Source organism: Crinia signifera, chromosome 6 (genome assembly GCF_055691185.1).
Source record: "Crinia signifera chromosome 6, ASM5569118v1, whole genome shotgun sequence".
In the NCBI taxonomy this organism is placed as follows: Eukaryota; Metazoa; Chordata; class Amphibia; order Anura; family Myobatrachidae; genus Crinia; species Crinia signifera.
Window position 1 is genome coordinate 246299130 of NC_139222.1, and position 22135 is coordinate 246321264.

Here is a 22135-nt window from a genome sequence, read left to right on the forward strand (position 1 = left end):
TGTCCCACCCTACCGCAGCATGACCCGGTATATCTGTAGTTACCCATTTACACAGCTCCTGACTCTGGGGAAGCCCCGTGTTTGACCCTGAACATTTGCTGGGTCGAACACCCGGGGAACAGGACTCAGGGTTTTTTTTTTACCCCTTTTACACCGGCCTGGACTGAAGCGGCAAGACTCTGGGTCGAGGCTCTGGTGTAAAAGAGATATACATTATATATTTGTAGGTCATCCCTTATTTTACAATAAAAATTTTTTGAAAAAAGAAAAAAGCATTCATTACAAACAAAAAAGAAAAGATACTTTGAAGTCTTTTTTTAATTTTAATATAAATTACCAACATACAAATTATGGTATAAAGTGCTAAATTCTTATAACAAAACATTTTTAAATTTACAAAAAAACACATGAAAAAAACAGTACAAAACCACAGAAAACAAGACAACTGCCTAAAGCCCCGTACACATGGGGCGACTTCAGCCATAATCGCCGGGGATATGGTCGGGACACGCAGCAATATAACCGCTGGGCAATAAATTGCTCAGTGTGTTCGGAGCTTAAGGGGGATATTCAATCCCTGGCAAGCATCTCCCGTCGGGGAGATGCTCGCCGGGCCCTATTCAATGCTGTCTTCCCAGCATTGAGCAGGGTATCTCGGCAGAACGAGCGTCGGCCAGGAAGTGACAAGCTGCCAGCTGCAGCTCGCCTCTTCCTGGCCACGCCCCCTTCTCGCTCCCTGGCAGGCGGGACATTGAATCCCGCCTGCATGTTCTCGGTCGAGCTGACCAAGAACGGGACTGTGTCACGGCGGTCGAGCAAGCTCGACTGCCGTGACCCTCAGTTTGAATACCCCCCTTAGACTTGATAAAGTTGGCCAACTGACAAAAAGAAAAAAAAACCTGATAAAACATTTTAAATGAACCTGCCAAACTGTGTTAACTTCAGATTTTATGCTAAATTCTAGGGATGGTGTAAGCCTCCCCTTTCTGCGGTGACAGGGATCCAGATCTTTAAAACAAAAAAGGAGGTGAAAGGGGACAAATGATTGCGGCTGTTTGTGTAGTGTCTTTGCCAAATGGGTCTTCTAGCTCTTTTGAACCCAGTGATTCAAAGTACAAGTAGGGTTCATAATTAATGCATCAGTTAATTAAGACCCATGATAAAAAAAATGTTAATGAAAAAATAGTCTCCAAAATATAATAAAAAATGTAAATGATAAAAAACAGTGCAAGCTGTAGTACTTAAAAGTACCAGATAATACCCTGAGGAGGATATTAATAAACACTAAATATATTGGGTTCTACCGGCACGGTTCAGAGAACTGTTTTGTTTATGTCACCGTAGTACTTTCGTACCCATAATGTGTAAATCCAAAACAAATTTGATGTCTTAGTAATATCATAATGCACAAGGGGGTAGATGTATGAAGCAGTGATAAGGGAGGAGAAGTGGTAATGTGGCTGGTACTTTATCACCGGCCAATCAGCTCCTAACTGAATTATACAGGCTTGGATTGAAAAATGACAGGTAGCAGCTGATTGGCCGGTGTTAAAGACCAGTAGCTTAATAAATCTACCCCTCGATTCTCTATGGTCACATATTTCTTTACCGGTCTGCAATATAAAAACTGCCGATTTCTCTTTTAACAAAACAAAATAATATCAAATGGTCTTCAAAATAGCAGCATTTCAAGATTGTAATACTATGCCGAGGTCTAGGTCCCGTAGTGGTTCAGTAACACTGCCAGAATCTTCCTGGGAGGCACTTTCCACACTTTCTTGTGAAATGTTGAGTGACCCATCACACGCTGGCTGCCAGTAATCATGTAGCTTTCCCTAAATTAAAATAAAAACCAAACTGTTGGAAATAAAAATACAGCTGATACTTAAACACTAAGGTTCTTGACACAAAGCAATGAAGGCAAGTCAGATACTTGGTTACAAGGGAAAGGAATCAGCAGTAGAAAGAAGTAATAATGCCACTGTATAGGTCATTGATACAACCTCATCTAGAGTACTGTGTTCAGTTCTGGAGGCCATATCTCCAGAAGGATATGAATTAGAGACTGTACAAAGAAGGGCAACTAAAATGGTGCATGGCCTACACCACAAAACGTACCAGGAAAGACTAAAAGATCTTAATATGTATAGTTTAGAGACGAGAAGGGAAAGGGGGGACATGATAGAAACTTTCAAATATATCAAGGGCTTTAACAAGGTACAGGTGGTAGACATTCTTCACAGGAAGATGAGCAGCAGAACACGAGGACATGCACTGAAACTAGATGGAGGAAGAATTACTTCACAGAAAGGGGAGTGGATTAGTGGAATAGCTTCCCATCAGAGGTGGTAGTAAAAAAATACAGTAGAACAATTTAAACATGCTTTGGATTGGAATATTGATATCGTTACAAAAAAAATAAGGTTCAAATATGGTTTGAGGTAACATGTTTAAAAAAGGGACAGACTAGATGGGCCAAGTGGTTCTTATCTGCCGTCAAATTCTATGTTTCTCAGCAAAGAGGATTTTCAAAGGCTTTTGATGTGCAAAGTCTGAGGACGTCCTAACCACTCAACTGCTGGCTACCTACATTGGCTAGGGTTAAAATGCTCACTGGGGACAGGCATTGTGACCATTGAGATTCTGACCATCAGGGATCCTGAATGTTAGCATTTTAGATAGCGCCCCTGTCATTTACCGCACGCTGGCTCCTTCTTACATGGGGGAGAAGCGGTATCAGTGCACATGACGTGCGCTGACACACCTTCTCCCCCATAACAACACTTCATACATCTGCCCCCATGTGTGTTAATATGTGGTAGGGAATATCGATTGTAAGCTCCACTGGGGCAGGGACTGATGTGAACGTTCAACTATACTATTACTGATCCTGGTATATTTGGTGTAAATAACCTTGAATACATTACATCCTGGTGAAATTGCAATTTACAGTTATTGGCAAATAAACCAATGGAGAGAAATCATCATAATATAATAAAATGTGGATATTACTCTGCACATTATAAATGTTTCAAATCCATATTTCAATTGTCTGCTGCTATGAGCAGAAATCTCTATCACACGGACATCATGTAATAACACAGAGGCCATGTTCTCTGCATGGTCATGCTCCGGCTATCATATGGGCCATTTATATAACTAATCTATTCATAGGGAATACAGTGTTCTGAGAAGACACGCCCATTGTTTGCCAATGGCTCTCAATGTTCCGACTTCCAGGGGACAGGCCAGCAGAGGAGATCCCTGCGCTGTCACTGGTAGTATGCAAAACAGACGGGCAGGTATGGGGCTTATGTGCAGTCCATTTCACTAGTCCTTACGATTAATAGCCGGGATGTCACATCCTAGCCTATGATTGAGCATGTGCTAGATTACACTGACTGTGTGGTACAGGCATAGAACTAAATTCCAGAGGGAAACGGCAGCGAGAGGATAAACAAGCGGAGGGCCTGACGCAGAGATGGATGCAATGGATCCGGATCCTTACTTCTAGTGGCCATGCTGCACGACCATAGTGTTAGCCAGGTCGATGTTTGACCAATGAGCGTCTTTGTTCCCAAGCAGTGCTTTAGGGACACATCAATCCAGCGTTATAAAACAAATTCCAGGGGCTGTGACACTTATATGACCCAGGGGCTGTTGGAATGTGTATCTTTTGTAACAACTTCAGTAACGTCTAACATTGCAATATGCCGCTAGCCACTTCTCATAGGTGTTAAACTAATAATTTACAGACAACTACAGTACATGATAAATAGGAACCATTGGCTCACTGAGTAAGGGACAGACACATATTGTTATATTAATAGATCTCTTTACACTTCTCAATGACACCACTGCACACAATGAGATGGAGTAAATAATGATAAGGCAATAGTACTCTTAGAGACAGAAGAGAAGACATAGGGCGGTATTTAATCCTGGTGGAAATAGCGGACATGGCCTATTCAATGCTGCCGTTACCGACAGCATTGAAGGCAGATTACGAAAAAAACAGATCCGACTTTAAAACCACTTGGATCTGTTTTGTCTGAAATCGGCTGTGGATTGTCAAATTTATGGGCATTTTCGACAATCCGCCCACTTTCCAGCACTCGACAGCCGGAACACTGAATTCCAGCTGTCGAGTTACAGTCAAACTGAGTGAAAACAGCCCGGGATTCCGACTGTCAGAATTTCGGATTGAATACCCCCCATAGTGGAGAACTATTCTGTACATGTGACCTGCTACTTTTTGTTTTAAAGCATAAACCAAATCTGTCATGTCTGTGTCACCAAAGTCTGGACGTGAAAAACATTTAAAAGAGGTATATTTAAATAAGTAAATAAATAAATAAGTTACCTGATCAGGCCGAGAATAAAGCAACATCTCTTGCCATCTACCATGCAGTCTGGCAATTAGATCCTTTACCTATAAACAGCAGTACATACAAACACAATTATTGTGCAGTAAAAACACCACACCACCCACATGCACAATATAATGCCAACCTATGTGTCAGACCTAAAAGGGATTAATGCTTCCCAAGCAAGATAAATAGAAGAGCCCAGTGGTTCCCAAACTCTGTCCACAAGGAGGCCTAACAGTGTATGTTTTGCAGCTCTCCCCGCAGAATAACAAGTGAAATAAAAAAAACTCTACTGGTGCATCTTATAAAGCGTGGCAGTGAGTAATGAGCACATCATTGGAAGGCATGGAGATGCTTTACCTTTGTCCGGTAGAAAAACCTTGCATCCTCCCGTATACCGCTCTTTATGTGTTTCTCCAGTTCAGTACATAACTTTTGTATGTATTTCTATGCGGAACAAAATAAATACTCTGTTAAAAAAGGTAAAGTCACACAATCGCTTCCTACTTCATTCTTTAAACTGTGTTTAATCACTTCAAATATAGATATTTAAAATATATAGTCTGACAAGCTCTTTAATGGATTAAGCATCTTTTACAACATTGATGACAAAGTTTAGTATTCAAAGAATTTCATAGATAATCTGACATCACAGTGAAAGAAAGAACACATTTGTGAGTCATTGGGTAAATTTACCTTTCATACAGCACATCTGCTAGTCAGATACTATGGCCGGGTACACAATGCAGTGGTAGGACAGCACAATGTGCCATGCTGCAGTTATAGAATATCAGTAATGCTGCCATGCTGCTGACTGACTGTGCAGCACTGTCAACCAGAAAATATTAAATGACCCATGATTTGCCCGGAAATTAAAATGGTCATGGTGTGTAACAGTTTGGAGGTTTATAGGCTGTGATATTGGAGGGCCACAATAAGAACTAACACTGTATGTGCCTAAATAATAGAACCTTCTTTAGAAGGAATTTCCCTTTATCTGGCTGAAGCCACATTCTAAAAAAGAAAAAAAACAAATATAGAAACAAAGCTGTTTATTTAGAATGCATACCTTGTGTCGTAATTTGGAAATATAAGGAATTTGGTACTTACCGGTAATTCCCTTTCTCCGAAGCAGCAGGGGACACTGCAGTATTCACGTGTGGGATAGAGTGGGTGCATTGGTGGAGTCGGCACTTTAAGTGAAAATTTGAATGTGGCTGGCTCCTCCCCCCTCTATTCCCACCCGGACCCCAGTCTTAGAAAAACCGTGTCCGAGAGAGCCAGAGGTAGACCACCGAAGGAACCTACTTACAACAAACCCAACATTAATGACAACAATCCTTCAATTCACAACACATAAACCTGTCATCAGACTTTAATTTAGCGAGACCGCTAAAAATTGAAATTAAACAGGACTGCTGAACAACCATGGCAGGAAAAAAACAAAAACTCAGCGCTGGGAGGGCGTGCAGTGTCCCCTGCTGCTTCGGAGAAAAAGAATTACCGGTAAGTACCAAATTCCTTATTTCTCCTACCAGCAGCAGGGGACACTGCAGTATTCACGTGTGGGATAATACCAAAGCACTACACCCGGGAGGGCGAGCGCTGAGGATCCTGCAAAACAGCTCTGCCAAAAGATGATTCCTCTCTGGCAAAACTGTCAAACCTGTAAAACTTCGCAAAGGTGTTGGAGCCCACCCAGGTGGCAGCTCTGCAAACCTGCGAAATAGATACCCCTCGGGCTGCCGCCCACGAGGTGCTGACCGATCTAGTAGAGTGTGCAGAAATGCGTGACGGAACCTGCATACGAGCCCTTGCGTACGCCTCCTTAATAGTCAAGCACAACCACCTGGCCAAAGATTGTTTAGATGCAGGCCATCCCTTCCTTTCTGCACCGTAGAGAACAAACAAACTCTCAGTCTTCCTAAAAGACGCCGTTCTGTCCACATAGATACGTAACGCCCTTACGACGTCCAATGACTCCGCGGAGCCTGACAGAACCGGGACCACAATTGGCTGATTCACATGGAACCTTGAGACCACCTTCGGAAGGAAATTAGGTCTAGTCCTAAGTTCTGCTCGGTCTCTATGAAAGACCAGAAACGGAGGGTGACAAAGCAACGCCCCCAGTTCTGAAACCCTCCTGGCCGAAGCAAGGGCCAGGAGCATAACCGTCTTCCAAGATAAATACTTGAGATCCGCTCCCTCGAGAGGCTCAAATAAGTCCGACTTCAGGAACTTCAAGATCAAATTCAGGTCCCAAGGCTCAAACGGTGGGATGAAAGGGGACTGCAGCCGCAGGACCCCCTTCAAAAAGGTCTGCACTTCTGGAATAAGTGCCAATTTACGGTTAAAGAAGATCGATAATGCCGAAATCTGGACCTTAAGAGAGCTCCAACCCAGCCCCTTGTCCAAACCCGACTGGAGGAACTCCAAAAACCGAGAAAGCCGAAAGACCGCTCTTTCCACCTTCTTCTGTTGGCACCATGCCACATAAGACCTCCAGATCCTGTGATAATGCATAGAGGTGACCTCCTTCCTAGCCTTTAGCATGGTGGGAACCACCGACGACGGGATTCCCCTCCTTTTTAACAGGTCGGCCTCAATAGCCACGCCGTCAAACGCAGCTGCATCAAGCCTGGGTAGGCGAATGGTCCTTGCTGCAACAGATCTTCCCTGAGAGGTAGACGCCACGGAACGTCGGCCTGTAGACCTTTCAGATCCGAGTACCAGGCCTGTCTCGGCCAATCTGGAGCTATCAATATTACAGACGCTGACCCCTTTTTTATCTGCTTGAGAACCCTCGGTATCAAAGGAAACGGGGGAAAGACATAGATCAGCTCGAAATCCCAAGGGATCGATAAGGCGTCCACCGCCACCGCTGCTGGATCCCTCGACCTGGCACAGTAGAGGGGAAGTCTGTGATTCAGCCTGGATGCCATCATGTCCATCTGGGGAGTGCCCCATCTCCGAGTTATCATATCTAAAACCTCCGGATTCAAGGCCCATTCTCCTGGGTGAAAATCCTGGCGACTGAGATAGTCCGCCTGCCAGTTCTCCACCCCCGGAATGAACACTGCTGAGAAATTGAGGGCAAAGGCCTCCGCCCATTCCAGAATTGGCCGAACCTCCTTCATTGCTGCCCTGCTCTTGGTTCCACCCTGGCGGTTTATATATGCAACAGCCGTCGCATTGTCCGATTGTACCATAATCGAACGGCCCCTGATCAAGTCGTGGGCCTGGAACAACGCCAGTCTGATGGCCCTGAGTTCCAACACATTTATGGACAACCTCGCCTCTTGCATGGACCACCTTCCTTGAAAGGTATGGTTTAGGGTCACCGCCCCCCACCCTGTCAGGCTGGCATCCGTCAAAAGAATGGTCCAGTTGCAGGGCTTGAAACTGCGGCCCCTCAACAGATGTTAAGTGGACAGCCACCAATTTAGAGACAGCCGTGCTTCCCTGGACAAAAGAATCCTCTTGTGGATCTGCAAATGGGACCCTGACCACTGGGACAGAAGGTTTCCTTGGAATGTTCTGGTATGAAACCGACCATAGGGCAGAGCCTCGAACGCGGCCACCCTCATATGCCCAGTAAACGAGTGCAAACGTGAGCAGACACTCTGCGAGTAGCGAGGACCTGACGAACCATCTTTTGTATGGCTGTGATCTTCTCCATGGGAAGCGAAACAGTCTCGTTTTCTGTATCCAAGATGAGTCCCAGGAACTTTAGTCTTTTGGACGGAGTTAGATGCGATTTCTTGAAATTTAGGACCCAACCAAGATCTGTCAAGAATCTGCATGTGACCAAAGCATCCTCGACCAACTTTTCCCGGCTTGTAGCCTTGATCAACAAGTCGTCTAAGTACGGGATAATTGTAATACCCCTGAGTCTGAGAGCTGCAATCATGCAAGCCATAATCTTGGTGAACACTCTGGGCGCCGATGACAGGCCAAACGGCAGAGCCCTGAATTGGTAATGGCAATCGTTTATTGCGAACCTCAAAAACCTCTGGTGCGGGACCCATATGGGAACGTGCAGATATGCGTCCTTTATATCTAGCGACATCAAAAATTCTCCTCCCTCCAGGGACGCCACTACTGACCGAATGGACTCCATCTTGAATCTCTGATAGCAAATGTACAGATTTAGATCTTTTAGATTCAAAATTGGTCGCACCGAGCCGTCCGGCTTGGGCACCACAAATACGCTGGAGTAGAATCCCCTTCCCTGCTCGTGAGCCGGAACTGGAACAACTACTCCTGAATCCAGAAGACCTTGAACTGCTCCAAAAAGAGCCTGCTTTGTTTCCTCGAGTTTGGGGAGGCCAATTGGAAAGAATCTTGACGGGGGAAGAGAAGCGAACTGCAGCTTGTATCCTTGCGATATTATGTCCAATACCCACGCATCTCTGCAATGGGTTTTCCACATTTCGACAAACAGCAGCAGACGCGCACCCACAGTGGGACTCCCCACGTGAGCTGCGAGCCCGTCATGCCACTGGTTTGTCAGTGGGCTTGGGATCCTGTCTTCTAACAGCGGCAGAGGCGGCTGGAGCAACTCTTGCCCCTCTACCCCTGCGTCCTCTGAAAGAGGAAAAACCTCCTCTGGTTCTACCTCGACCACTGGAGGAGCCACGAAAGGCCCGAAAGGAAGGCCCCATGAACTACCGCTTTGGTGCCGGAGCAGAGGATGGTAAAAAAGCTGATTTACCACCTGTGGCCTGAGATATGAGCTTATCCAGCTCAGACCCGAACAACGTCTCTCCTGCAAATGGCAACGCTTCCACCGCTTTCTTGGTCTCCGCTTCTGCTTGCCAAGATCTCAACCAAACTGTACGCCTGGCCACCACAGCTGAGGCAGAAACTCTAGCACCTAGAGACGCAACATCAGAAGATGCCTCTCCGATATACGTCGATGCATCCTTGATGCACTCCGCCAAGGATAACAAATCCTCCTTAGGAGAATCCTGCTCCAGGCCAGAGATAAGCTGAGTAGCCCACACCTCCATGGCCCTAGCCACCCAGGCGGAAGCCATCGCTGGTCTCAGTTAGACCCCAGCAGTAGTGAAAATAGTTTTTAAAGTAGTGTCCAACCGGCGATCCGGAGCCTCCTTAAGGGAGACCGCCCCTGGAACAGGAAGCGTGGTCTTCTTAGAGAGCCTAGACAGAGAAACATCAGGAGACGGGGGAATCTCCCACCTTCCCCTGGACTCTGGAGCAAACGGATACAAAGACTTAATACGTGAAAAGATCTGAAATTTCTTATCTGGAACTTTCCAAATATCGAGCAACGGGTTGTCCAGCTCCGCAGAATCTGGAAAATACAGAGGCTTCTTTTGAGTCCGTCCAAAAATAGACACCTGGGGAGGGACTTGCATCTCCTCTAGATTAAGGGTAGTTATAACAGCCCTAATGAGACCGTCCACTCCCTGAGCCTCTTCTTCATCAAGATCAGTCTCTGGAGGGTCCTGAGTTGCAAGCACCTCTCCCTCCTCTAGAAAGTCAAAACCTTCATCCTCATCCAAATGCTGAGGCAAATACAACGCAGCCGGTGCCTTTCTTTTAACCACGGCTGGAGAAGGAAGCTTTTTCTGTGCAGAGTCCGCTAAGGACTGTGACAGAGAATCTACCGAATTGATAAGCGTCTTTGCCCAACTTGGTTCAGACGAAGCAAGTTTAGTGAGCTGAGTTTGTAACAACTCCCTATCCTTCCTAGACGCCATCAATTCAGCAGTCAAACCTGCTAATACATTTTGAAAAGGATCCACAGCAGTCTGCGGAGGCTGAGGGGACAAAACAGGAGCAGAAGATTTTGCCACAGCATAACACTGCTCACAGAGAGAGACACCCTTCACATGCTGGGTGTATTGTCCCTTGCAGGTTTTACAGGAATACAATTTAACTGCAGCCTTGGAAGAAGTTTTTCCAGCCATAACTGCCCACAGTCCTATAATATGTTTCAAATAGCAAACAATTAGGACACTCAAACACACCCACACACCCGCAATTCAGACACAAGATAGCCCTGAAGAAACCAATTTGTAGCCCAGGGCCCGGGTGTCCACAGGGAGGGAGCAGCCACAACCCTCCCGATATGTGTGTGTGTGTGTGTGTGTGTGAAACAATCCCTTCCACAACTTACAGTACCCCTGTAGCGTAGGAAGGTAGCGCTCAGTAGCCTCGCAGGAACCAGTGAACCGGGTCTGCAGACTCTCCTCCTTGCAGCTGCACCGCTCCCCAACACGCCGACAGCAATGGCGTCTGTGCGGAGAAGTTCCTCCCACAAGCCAACTCGCGTCTTCAGCGCGCTGCCGGCGGGGAGCAGTGACGTCATCGCATACGAAAATCCGGCGCGAGCTGCTCAGCCAGCGCGCCAACCTGGCCGCCCCCTCTCCCTAGCGCCTCAGACACCGCTCTGGAACGGGGGAACTGCCGTGGACCCGTAACGCAAGCCGCAAGCAGCTGCAGCGGGTCCCCGGAGCCGACGCTCCGGTGGCTGAGTACTGGAGGAACACTGCAAGCAGTGTCGACCAGACCCTCCAGAGCTCCACTCGACACAGGCAGACCCTATCCGCGGTGTTGCCTGTGCTACTACACAAACTGTATAAAACAAAATAAAACAAATAAAAACCTAGTCTCCTCAGGAGACAGTGCCCTGGAGTACCGACTCCTCCGGCACTTTTTCTAAGACTGGGGTCCGGGTGGGAATAGAGGGGGGAGGAGCCAGCCACATTCAAATTTTCACTTAAAGTGCCGACTCCACCAATGCACCCACTCTATCCCACACGTGAATACTGCAGTGTCCCCTGCTGCTGGTAGGAGAAATTGTACTACTGTAGGTACACTATGTGCAGGTATGCGGCAAAGTCCATGGTGCGGTTAACAGGGCTATTGGCATGATCTGAGAAATGATGTATGTGGCCACATTTATATAAAAGGGGGATTTTTTTTTTTCCTCAAGAAGCAGTGATGACGGTCACTAATGGGTATATGTAAGTAGGCATCCTGGATATCCATGAAGTCCCACAATTCCAAAACATGCAAGAGCGCAATGGCTTTATACAGAAAGTGAGCACTGCTGTTGGCTTGGGTTGGAACGACTCGTCTGGTTACTGGACCAGGAAGAGTTTTGCATAAAGGCCAATGCCATGTTGAACCAGGGGAACTGGAATGAGGAGTTTGAAAACCAGAAGGGACGGAATTGACTCCCACAGTACGGGATTTCTTGGATCCACAAGAAGGCCTGTTGTAAAGTACGTGGTTGGAGGATGTGCCCAGAAGAGCACAAAAGTGGATAAAAAATGGTTATACGTTTGGATAACAAGAAACGTTTGTTTGCATGAACCAATGCCTCCGCTAGAAGGTCCTCCATCTAGCTTTGCAGATGTAGGAACCTCCGCTATCTCTTTCTCTTTCTTATCTGTTTGAAGACGATAACATCGGACTTCGAGGCTTAGCCTGATTCCTCTATTAGAAATACAGATCTGACTGCGTTAATAAGGGCTTCAACAGACACCTGCGATGTAGTCCTGCAGTATAGAGTAGGAGGAGCCATCCTCATATTATCCTCCTGATCTGAGGAAACCTACAAACCAAAGTCACTGCCAGAGGGAGGTGTGCTCTGTCCTCGTGGAAAACAAGGTACGGCTATTTTCAGGATAGAGCCCCCAACTCCGAGATTCTCTGAACAGAAGCCAAGGCTAACAGAATAACAGTCTTCAAGGATAAAATGAAGACAGCATGAATCTCAAAAACAAATCTGATTGGAGGCTAAAACTGTAAAACCCCCTGAAGGAACGTCGGAACCTGGGGTAGCAATGCAAGCCTGCAATGAAAAAAAATATGGAAAGGGCACCTTTTTTTTTTTTTTTAATGCGTGTTCATTGTTTTCAGAAAGGTAAAAAAAGTAAACATCAGAGCAAATATATGCTTACAAGAGTCATGAGTATATAATGTACATGGTAAGCAAAATTATATTTGTGGCATGGCATTGGTACGATTATTTGCTCCAAATAACCAGAAAATGTTAAACAAAGTAACCACTAAGGATTAAGAATCTTATAGAATAACCATTTACTCGGTCAAGAGAAGTAAAACTCAAGAAATCCTGACAGTGTCAAGTAAGCAATCGAAAGACCTGCACCTTTAATGAGCCCAGTCGTTAACCAGCATCAAGGCCCACCTGAAGAAAACGGGCCAATTGAAAAGACGACCAGACGGTTCTTGTGACATAAAGAGAAAGCATTGCATTGTGTCTGGAAGCTATGAGATCCATGCTGGTATAATCCCAATGTTCCACCAGTAGATGAAACACCTGAGGCTGCAGAGCCCATTCCCCATGATGGATACTTTCTCCCCATTCACTTTTTCTATCTCAAATGCTTTGCACATAGAAGTCTATTTCCTTCCAAGGCTTATTACATAGACCATTAAGGTTCCCATATACTTATGTGACTTCATGGAGGGAGACTTTGTATAAGATTTCCCTTGAACTACACAGCAGCAGGATACTTTTGCAAACAATCATTTGCATGCGTTCCCAACAAGGCCTCCTGGATCCGTAGATCCGGGAGGCACAGGCCTTGCGATCTACGGCTCCAATGCTCATGGCACCACACATCAGATCGGAATCAAATCAAACATGCTATTTGACACTTTTCATCCAATTTCTCAGTGCGATCGGTCAGAATTTAATGAAAAGTGCCAAAATCACACTAGTGCTAAGGCACCTTTCCAGTTAACCATACTTCCTAGGGGAAGCATATCCCATTGTCTGTCCTTCCATACTGATAAAGATCCATTTGACATAGAAATGGTATATTTTTGACACCTTGGTGAGAGTTCGATTGCAGCTATAAATAAATAAATTAAAAAAAAAGTAGACCATGCAGAAACCACTTACTCTCTGAACAGAGGGAGATTCATCTGAACTACTTGCATCGTTCACCAAATGTAAAAGGCTGAAGGTTAGATAGTATGCCTAGAAAGAAAGAAAAAAAGTTCTAAAACCAACTCTTATTTTGCTCTACCATCCTTTACCCTCCCCCTCCTTTCTCCCGGCTCCATCCTCCTGTTGAGCAGCAGCAGCAGCTCACCTGGCGCCCTTGTCCGCCATCCCGCTTCCTCCCCCGGGACGGTTGAGCAGCAGCAGCCAAATCAAACAGTCGGATTTGGCCGCATCAAATAGAGATTGTTGGAATGGATCAGTCTTTAATTGAATATACACCTATATCTGCTTACGAAATAAGTGTTTTCTAGGAATCCTTTTAATCAGCAAAAGCTGCTTGTGTGTCCTATTCATACTGTTTCCCGAATTAGATATTTTAATGTAAAAAGTCGCACAAAAAGACGTTGGGCGCTACCAAGTCACATCTAGGCATGGTGAGACTAGAAGGGCCGTTTAATGTGCTGGAGAGCTACATGTAAGTGGACACTTGTATCTATTACATTGTCCCTAACAAAAGAATTAACTGCTCCAACTGTGAATTGAACCTTGCATTACCTCTTGATCCAGATCAAGCAAACTCTTTGATCCATTTTCAGGAACAGACTGTATATTTTTCACTAATGCCGATGGCTTCATTTGAGACATAAACTGACACAGTTTCATCATCTAATAAACAAAAATATAGCATGAACAGTGTCAGGAGACAACAGGAGTAACCACACTGTCCACAATAACGTCTGAGCTTCTGCTAGTAACTTTCCTACCCGAGCGTTATAGTTCATAGGTAGATCTGTACAGTCTCCAGAGAGGATATTGGATATGCACATTAGGCTGGCATGCCTTCTCACCTCTCTAGGAAGGAACAACATAAAAGAAAAGGGAAGTCAGGAGTATGTGGATAACAGGGATATCTTGTTACAGATGATCAGTTACATATATATTCGCGTCGCCATTCCGGCTTTATGGCACAACAAATCGCACCTGTAGCGCGGAATAGCAATGTTGCACCATGTGATTGCGTAGCTGCTGCATTTGCAACCCTGAGAAAGACCCAGGGAAAGGGTCGGAACGTGTAGGTTAAAAGCAGGGTGAGCCAGAGGGACGGCACAGTTATTTGCCAGAGAGAGAGAGTTACCATCAGAGCATGGACCAGAACTAGAACCTGGGTCTATTACTAAGCCAAGCTCTACTTGAACTGTTTTTTTTTTCAGTTCACAGCCATCTGGTAATTAATAGTCACCTGGTTTTACCTCACCTGGATGATCACACCATAGGCCAGATGCACTAAGCTTCAAAAGCTATAAAATGGAGAGTTGTAAACAACCATCCAATCAGCTCCTGCCTGACAATTTTTTCAAACACAGTCTGCGACATGGCAGGTAGGAGCTGATTGGCTGGCTGTTTATCAATCTCCATTTTATCTCTTTTGAAGCTTAGTGCATCTGGTCCCATGATTGAATAATCAGAGCAGAATTCCGTTTATATAGGTTTCTATTATTTATTGATTTGGGGACTTGGATGCTCACACAAGACTCATTTTTGATAGCATCTCTGAACTCCACTGGTTAACCCCTCACCTTCCCCCTTCCCTGGGAGACTGCTCTTTTCAAAGACAAGGAGGCCAGCTTACAGTGAATACTGTAAATTGCCAACACAAGGCCTTGAATGAACAGTGATCCCTTGCCATCAGATCTGCTTATGCTGTATTGGCTATGGGATCATTGCTGTGACATGTGTCAAGAATATTTTTAGTAATTGATTTGTCTAGGGGACATGGATGCACACACAAGGCTTATGTCAATGAACAATTGATTTGAGATGTTCGTTTGTGTAGGGGATTTCGCAAATGGCTTATTTATAACAATAGGGCATTGACTACACAATGTCTAATGTTTTTCCATCATGAAATCAAACAAAAATATATTTTGTTACCCCCCCCCAAAAAAAAAAAAAAACAGCTCCATTAAAAGAAAATATACAGAACAGAACATTACCTTCCGCGCATTTCACTAGCTGGAATGAGCTGCAGCAATTTGATAAAGTTGTGATGGTGAATGGAAAGTCTGCTTACTGCACAGCACAGTTCAGGCATCTAAAAGACCAGCAAGATATCTGATTAATATGGCAAACATGATTTAATCAGTGAAGAAAATACAGATTCCAGAACCACCCACATTACCTTCATAAACCTTTCCCATCCAATTACATCCTTACTTTACAACACAAACATGCTCACTTATTTTCTTCCCGAACCCTGGCTTACTTTGCCGAGTCAACATATCATTCAGCCCACCAAGAACCTTTGCACTCTGGTGGACCATTATGCAATACAGTACCTATCCTTATGCATCATTGCCTATTTCCCTAGAGATTGTAAGCTTGCGAGCAGGGCCCTCCTACCATTTGACTGTCTGTAACTATCCCGTTTGTTATATCCCTATTTCGAATTGTAAAGTGCAATGGAACCTGCTGCGCTGTACAAAAAAACTGTTCATAAATAAATATTCAATTCTCACTTACTATCGTCTCCCATTCCTCAATATTTTGAAGCAGGTTTTCTACAAGACTGAGCAAATCCACCACAGGAAGATCTTTAATCTCTTTTTCCAAATGTATCTTCAAAAGTAACACTATGAGTGCAAGGATTTCCTGGTCAAGGAAGCTTTTGGGGTCAACAGTCGTGCAAAAGCCTAAAAACTTGAAAACAAAAAAAAGGAAAAAATAAAAAATAAAGTTACTCGTCTCTGTGGGCCCATTACAAGCCCATAAGGAATGCATGCAGTACAACAGAAAGCTTGTGGACTTTCTAAAATGATATGAGAACCAGTAGTATGGAAATCTGCACTATATATTCCTTATCATGAGAGATTACAGACTACAGAAATGACCACACTTAAGGCCCCCATACATTAAGCCGACTTGTCCTAGGGACAAGTCGGACCCAATTTACCTGCGAGCCGCCCGGCAGCTCCCCGGGAGGCTCACATACAATTTGGCACTTGATGTGCCATTTTTTACATGGGATAAATCGCATGCGATTTATTCCATGTAAAAAAAAACCCGGGGAGTTGCAGGGGGTGAGGAGTAGTGGGGGCGGGCAGTGGCAGTAGTGGGGGCGGGCAGCGGCGGCGGTGGTGGGGGCGGGCGGCGGGTGCGGTGAGCGCTGCTGACCTGGCCGGGCAGTGTACTTACACATAGCAGCAGCGGGGACGGGACGCGTAGTGGCGGCTATTAGATTTTTAAAATACTTGTCAAATGACCGGCCGCTCTCTGATTGGCCGGAGAGCTCTCAGCCAATCAATCAGAGAGCGGCCGGTCATTTGACAATTATTTTAAAAATATAATAGCCGCCACTGCGCTGCCCGTCCCCGCTGCTGCTGCTATGTGTAAGTACACTGCCCGGCCAGGTCAGTCAGCAGCACTCGCCGGCGCTCAGGGACCCGCTGCCCGCCCCACTGCTCCCCCGGTGTCTGCATGCATATGCCTGTCAGGGGGCAGGCATATGCATACAGGGAGGTCGGACGTGATCGTATGTACAGACCGTCCGACCTCCCTGATCCGGTCCGATGCGCACGGGACCGCGCATCGGATCGGATCAGATATCACACACCTACGATTTTGGGCCGATTTCACCCGATTATCGGCACAAAGTGCCGAAATCGGATGAAATCGTCCCAAAATCGCATAGTGTATGGGGGCCTTAACTCTGGCCCTGGCTATGAATGGTTTGCTTAAGTGAGTCTACCACCTGAACAGAGCATACCCTCCAACATGACCCATTCCATTAGGTACAAAGTGCTCTGTTTCTGGATTTACTTGCCAGTGACTGTTACAGAGGTGAGGATGCAGCACAGTCCAATATTCAAAAAGGGGAGCCGCACCTACTGCCACCTCAAACATCACTGTCCTGGACTCACTGACAGTTGATGTGACCCCCCCCCCCTCTTTGAATTTCGGACTGTGCTGGAGTCCCTCCTCTGTAACTGCCACTGGCAGGAAAGTCGAGGAATAGAGCATTTTGTACCTAATGGAATGGGTCATGTTGGAGGCTATGACAGAGCAGACTTGATAGTATACTTTCTGAAACAGGACTACCACAGTATTCAAACACTGATTAAGGCCCAATAAGAAGCACATAAGTATTATCTGGAATTAGAAGTGGGTACTCTGGAACCGTTGCTGGTATTCAACCGGGATATGGAAAGGTAGACCTAAACTGAAAATACTACCACTTTGACCTCCACAACCAGCATCTGATACACAGCCGTAGTATTCACACCCACCGGAGTGTGCCTCTAGGAGGCGAAACACTTTATTTAGATGAAGAGGATGTCTGGATGGTGAGCATGTGTGGATCAGAGTACCAGCTAACTGACAGTGATCTTGATATTGTGTATGTCCACACAGGAGACAATGGCCACAGCAGAAGATGAACAGAATTATGAGTTCCTTAACCCATTTAGTGGTGGGTTTTCATGGGGCAGGAAAAACCTAACAAGCCAGGTTTGTCCTACCCTGGAAATACTCACCACAATAGGGGCAGCGTCCCTCCTGCAGCAGCCCCTGCTCCCCCTGGTGCTGCTTATGGTTTCGGCTGTTTGCAGCCACTAGGAGAGGTTTGGGTGCACTCGGGCACTTATGTGTTCAGGTGCCCAAATAGCTCTGAACGTTCCGAGCGGGGCCTGGTCACTGGTACGAATGGCAGCGGGGTCAGAGGGAGGGGATCGGCGACGATCTGGTGTATGATCACCAGGGTGGCGACTGGTGGGGAGGTAAGTGGCAGGTGGGGAGCATGCCCATAGAGATAGTGCGTTTGTGGTACACAGCTGGAGGCACCACTGGCGCACACCTACTTATGCCCCGAAATTTTCCAAGAGTGCCCGCTCCTGCATCTGGACATACCACCAAAGTGGTTAAAGCTTAAGTCTATGTTATATGTTCTAATCACAATGTACAACTGTTTGTTCATAGTTATTCTGTTGTGATAGATGGAGGATTAGGAGGATTAATTGCGGTGCCTAGTTCTGTGGTTACAAATATTCAAATATGGCTGATCCGGTTTACTTTTTAGCAATTTACAGCTGTATATTTTGTGGGTCCAACAATAAATATCATTTAAAATCTTTAGTAGACAATGTAAATAGAATACAACACATTTTGTTTGCAGCCATAGACAACATTTTAGTGGCCCTCCAGATGAAATAATTGGCAACCCTTGCGCCATCTTCAAAATACTGACTGCTGCTCTAACTGAAAACGGTGTTACCATATCTTCTCCTTCCCTCTCATTAAGTACAACTCCATGGAACAAGCAACAGGTGTGTCCTTGTTCAGCTGAATTGTAGCTAAGGTTTTCATACACTACTGCAATATCCCGCAGCAGTGTGGCTGCCGGACGGGTTCCCGACAGTTGTGATCCCGACAGTCGTTTACCCGATGTCGGGATCCAAACTGTCAAAACGCCGACAGCCACCCGCTATTTTCCCTCGTGGGGGTCCACAACCCCCATAGAGGGAGAATAGAAAAGGTTGCTGGCGTAGCGAGCCACCGTGCCCGCAGGGTGGCGAGCGCAGCGAGCCCGCAAGGGGCTTTTTTGCGCTCGCCATGCTGTCTGACTCCGGGCAGTCGGGATCTAGACGTCGGGAAAATGACTGTCGGGATCCCGACTGAGTCCCGTACCACACCCCAGCAGTGTATGGCCACCCAATCTGCTTGAGTAGACCACGACTTTCCCAGGCAGCAGGATTGCATGTTGTCCTTCTGCATTTGATGTATCGCATGCGACCCTGTTTCCGGCCTCTGGGAGGGAATCCAATTTGTAGGTCGGAAGTGCAGGCAAATCCAACCTCTGCCTTCAATGTGCACGGGACGCCATGCCCGTCAACAGGTGGGTGTGTATTTACACCCACAACCACAGGCAATTAGTGTTCCCGCTAGGCTGTGTTAGCAAAATGCGCCCTGCCCCTCTCGCAGCGCCCTGCTAAAACAGCCTCACGGGAATCCCAGCGTTGCCGTAGACAGCGATGCCCGGTGCTTCCCCGGCATCATAATTGACTTCGGAGGGACCGGGCCCGCCCCCTTTGGCGACGGTGGCAGCTGGGCCCGCCCCCTTTGACGATGGCGGCGGCGGCCCAGGCATGCCCCCTTTGATGACGGCGGTGGCCTGGGCACGCCCCTCTTGTGACGTTGGCGGCCTGGGACCGCCCCCAGCTGCGACGTCGACGGGCCCGGGCCGCCCCACAGCGCCCTGCCCGCCGTCAAACCTAGAGTGAACACTGCATTAGAAAGTTGCAGGTGCTAATATATGCAGCCTACCACGGGATGTGTCTAGAACCTGTAAATGATGGGTTACTTCATTTGTTTAGCTCCCTGTCCAGCATATGTTATATACCTACATATACAAGGCAACTTACTTTAATCACATGAGCAATTTGATATTTTGGAACATGATGAAAAATTTGTTCAGAAGAGCCAGGTCTCGGTTCTGTTAATGTAGGTGCCGGCACTGCAGATCTGTAAGGAAAACACACCTATTGCATCAAGCGGACATAAAAAAAAAGTCAAAGCTTATGGGCCTCAAAGATTATGGTGCTAAAGTCTTAGGATTGATTTAAAATGTAAATTGTATTTTACCTTTTTGCATATTTAGTTTTTTATTTACTATGAGAGCAATGGAATTATTAACATATCAATAATAAAAGTTCTACATTTATTTAAATCCTAATGAGGTAAATTTAATAAGATTGGAGTTCTATTGAAGATGGGATTCCGCCCATAGCAACCAATCAGATTTGACTTATTAGATAAAGATAGACTTTGATAGATTGCTACGGGCAACATCCCATCTTTAACACCTTGGGTGGTATGCCCGGAAATTTCCGGGCAAAGCACTTTACATTAGGTGCGCGCCAGTTGTGCCTCCAGAGGAGGACCACTGGCGCACTACCTTTAGGGGTCCCCCCATCACCCCCCCCCCCTCCTGTCGCCTCTGCCCCCCACCCCCTCCGGCAATCGTACCCAGAGCTCCCCTGCCGCCAGCCGCCATTCACTGTGACGTAGGCAGCAGGCTCAGGGATAGTCGGTGCGGCTCGGGGGGGACTCGGGAGAGTTCAGGCACCCGAGTCCTCCCGAGTCGCCACTCAAGGGGTTAATAGAACTCCCATCTTCATAAATTTACCCCTGCATCCAGAAAAGCTGGTATATACTTGGTCACCAATTGGGCAGAAGAAATCTACACATGAAATGTCTTTAGCTTCACTGCATAACCAAAGACTGATATCTTCTTTATTCTCTATTTTCCTAGCCTGTATACTATTTGTTCTTATCTGATGATTTCTGCATCTGCTGCCAAATTGCTGATCTACATTTTGATCATATTGCTAACCTGCCTCTTAAAAATAACTCTTAAAAGGCTAATTACTTCCCCATTATCTGATCTCTGACTACGGACATTACACGCTGGCAATCTCTTTATCTCCTGTGATCAAAATGAACCTCCTCCTGAGGTTACTGTATCTCTTTCAGACCCTACCTATAAGCGATCTGTGTGCGGCCCTGGACTCCTTGCAGACGCTATGCAACCGCTTTATCTGGGCAAATGGCAAACCCTGTATACGTAGAACTACTCTTACTAGACCCACATCTGATGGTTGACTTGGCCTCCCGGATCTCCGCTCTTATTACCACGCAGCCAGGGATATTTTTCAGCAGGCTCCAGCAGGAACTGTGGCCCTTATTCTAGTTCACTCTTTCTGACAAAATATTTCTTAGATGGACAAAACCATGTGCACTGCAGGTGAGGCAGGTGTAAAACCCCACCCAAATCTAATTATATCTGCACAAGTAACACCTGCCTCACCTGCAGTGCACATGGTTTTGTCCATCTAAGAAATATTTTGTCAGAAAGAGTAAACTAGAATAAGGGCCTCAGTTCCTGCTGAAAAATAGCCCTGCACGCAGCCCACTTGAAACCGATCATTTTATTGCACTCTAGCCCTGGGTGTAAGAGAAGGGTTGACCTTGATAATGCTTTGCTCCAGGTAGGCCTGGTTGACTAGATAGTTTGGCTTAATAGATCACTTAGGCAATCATTGGGCCTATGCGACCCCAACCATCCGATTCACCATGACAGTGGGACAAACTCCGCTCTATTGAATCTAGCCTCGTTTCCCTCCCTATGACCCCTATTTGGTACCACCCTCTTCTCCTCCCTGGATGTGATGGGATGATGGCCCTGCCTTGGCGTAACTTGCAAATTACTCGGTTCAAACATGTTCAGGACTAATCATCCGCACCCCCTTTGCTGAGCTGCAATTTTCAGATTCTGTTTCTGCCATGACCTGCTACCAATCTGCGCAGATTTTAAGTTTTGTTGTTTCCCAATACCCCTCTACCAAATCACAAACCCTTTCGCCATTCGAACGCCTTTTCTCGGTCTCATTGGGCTGACGAGGCAATATCTCTTCTGTGTATAGTACCATACTGGCATCTACTCCTAGAGACTGAGACCCCATGAAATGGCATGGGAACAGGACCTCCCAATTGCCTTAAACGGGGACGAATAGTCTACTATTTGAACTAGAATTGCTAAAGCTTTCATTAGTGTGGCTATCAAGGAGACCTGCTACAAGGTCTACACACGATGGTACTTTGGTCCTTATTCAGATCTGAGCTCAGTACAAATTTGTTTGGAAAATGGGCTAAACCATGTGCACTACAGGTGGAGCAGATGCAACCTGTGCAAAGAGAGTTAAATTTGGGTGGGGTGTGCTGAAACTGAAATCTAAATTACAATGTCAAAATAATGCAGCCAATA

The 22135-nt window shown here is 46.1% G+C and overlaps 1 protein-coding gene across 3 annotated transcripts in view; it reads right to left on the reverse strand.

Annotated features, from left to right (window-relative positions):
• Positions 1-310: 310 nt before the first annotated feature.
• The window catches only part of SLF2 (SMC5/6 complex localization factor 2), a 57676-nt gene continuing 35851 nt past the window's right edge, over positions 311-22135 (reverse strand). For all 3 annotated transcript variants that reach the window (XM_083149227.1, XM_083149229.1, XM_083149228.1), the window contains 9 exons: positions 19734-19833; positions 15841-16017; positions 15315-15412; positions 14085-14172; positions 13876-13986; positions 13276-13353; positions 4731-4817; positions 4364-4432; positions 311-1835 (listed from right to left, as the gene is read on the reverse strand). In XM_083149227.1, coding sequence (XP_083005353.1) covers positions 1689-1835; positions 4364-4432; positions 4731-4817; positions 13276-13353; positions 13876-13986; positions 14085-14172; positions 15315-15412; positions 15841-16017; positions 19734-19833 — 955 coding nt within the window. In that variant the 3' untranslated portion in view covers positions 311-1688. The remainder of the gene's footprint in view (positions 1836-4363; positions 4433-4730; positions 4818-13275; positions 13354-13875; positions 13987-14084; positions 14173-15314; positions 15413-15840; positions 16018-19733; positions 19834-22135) is intronic.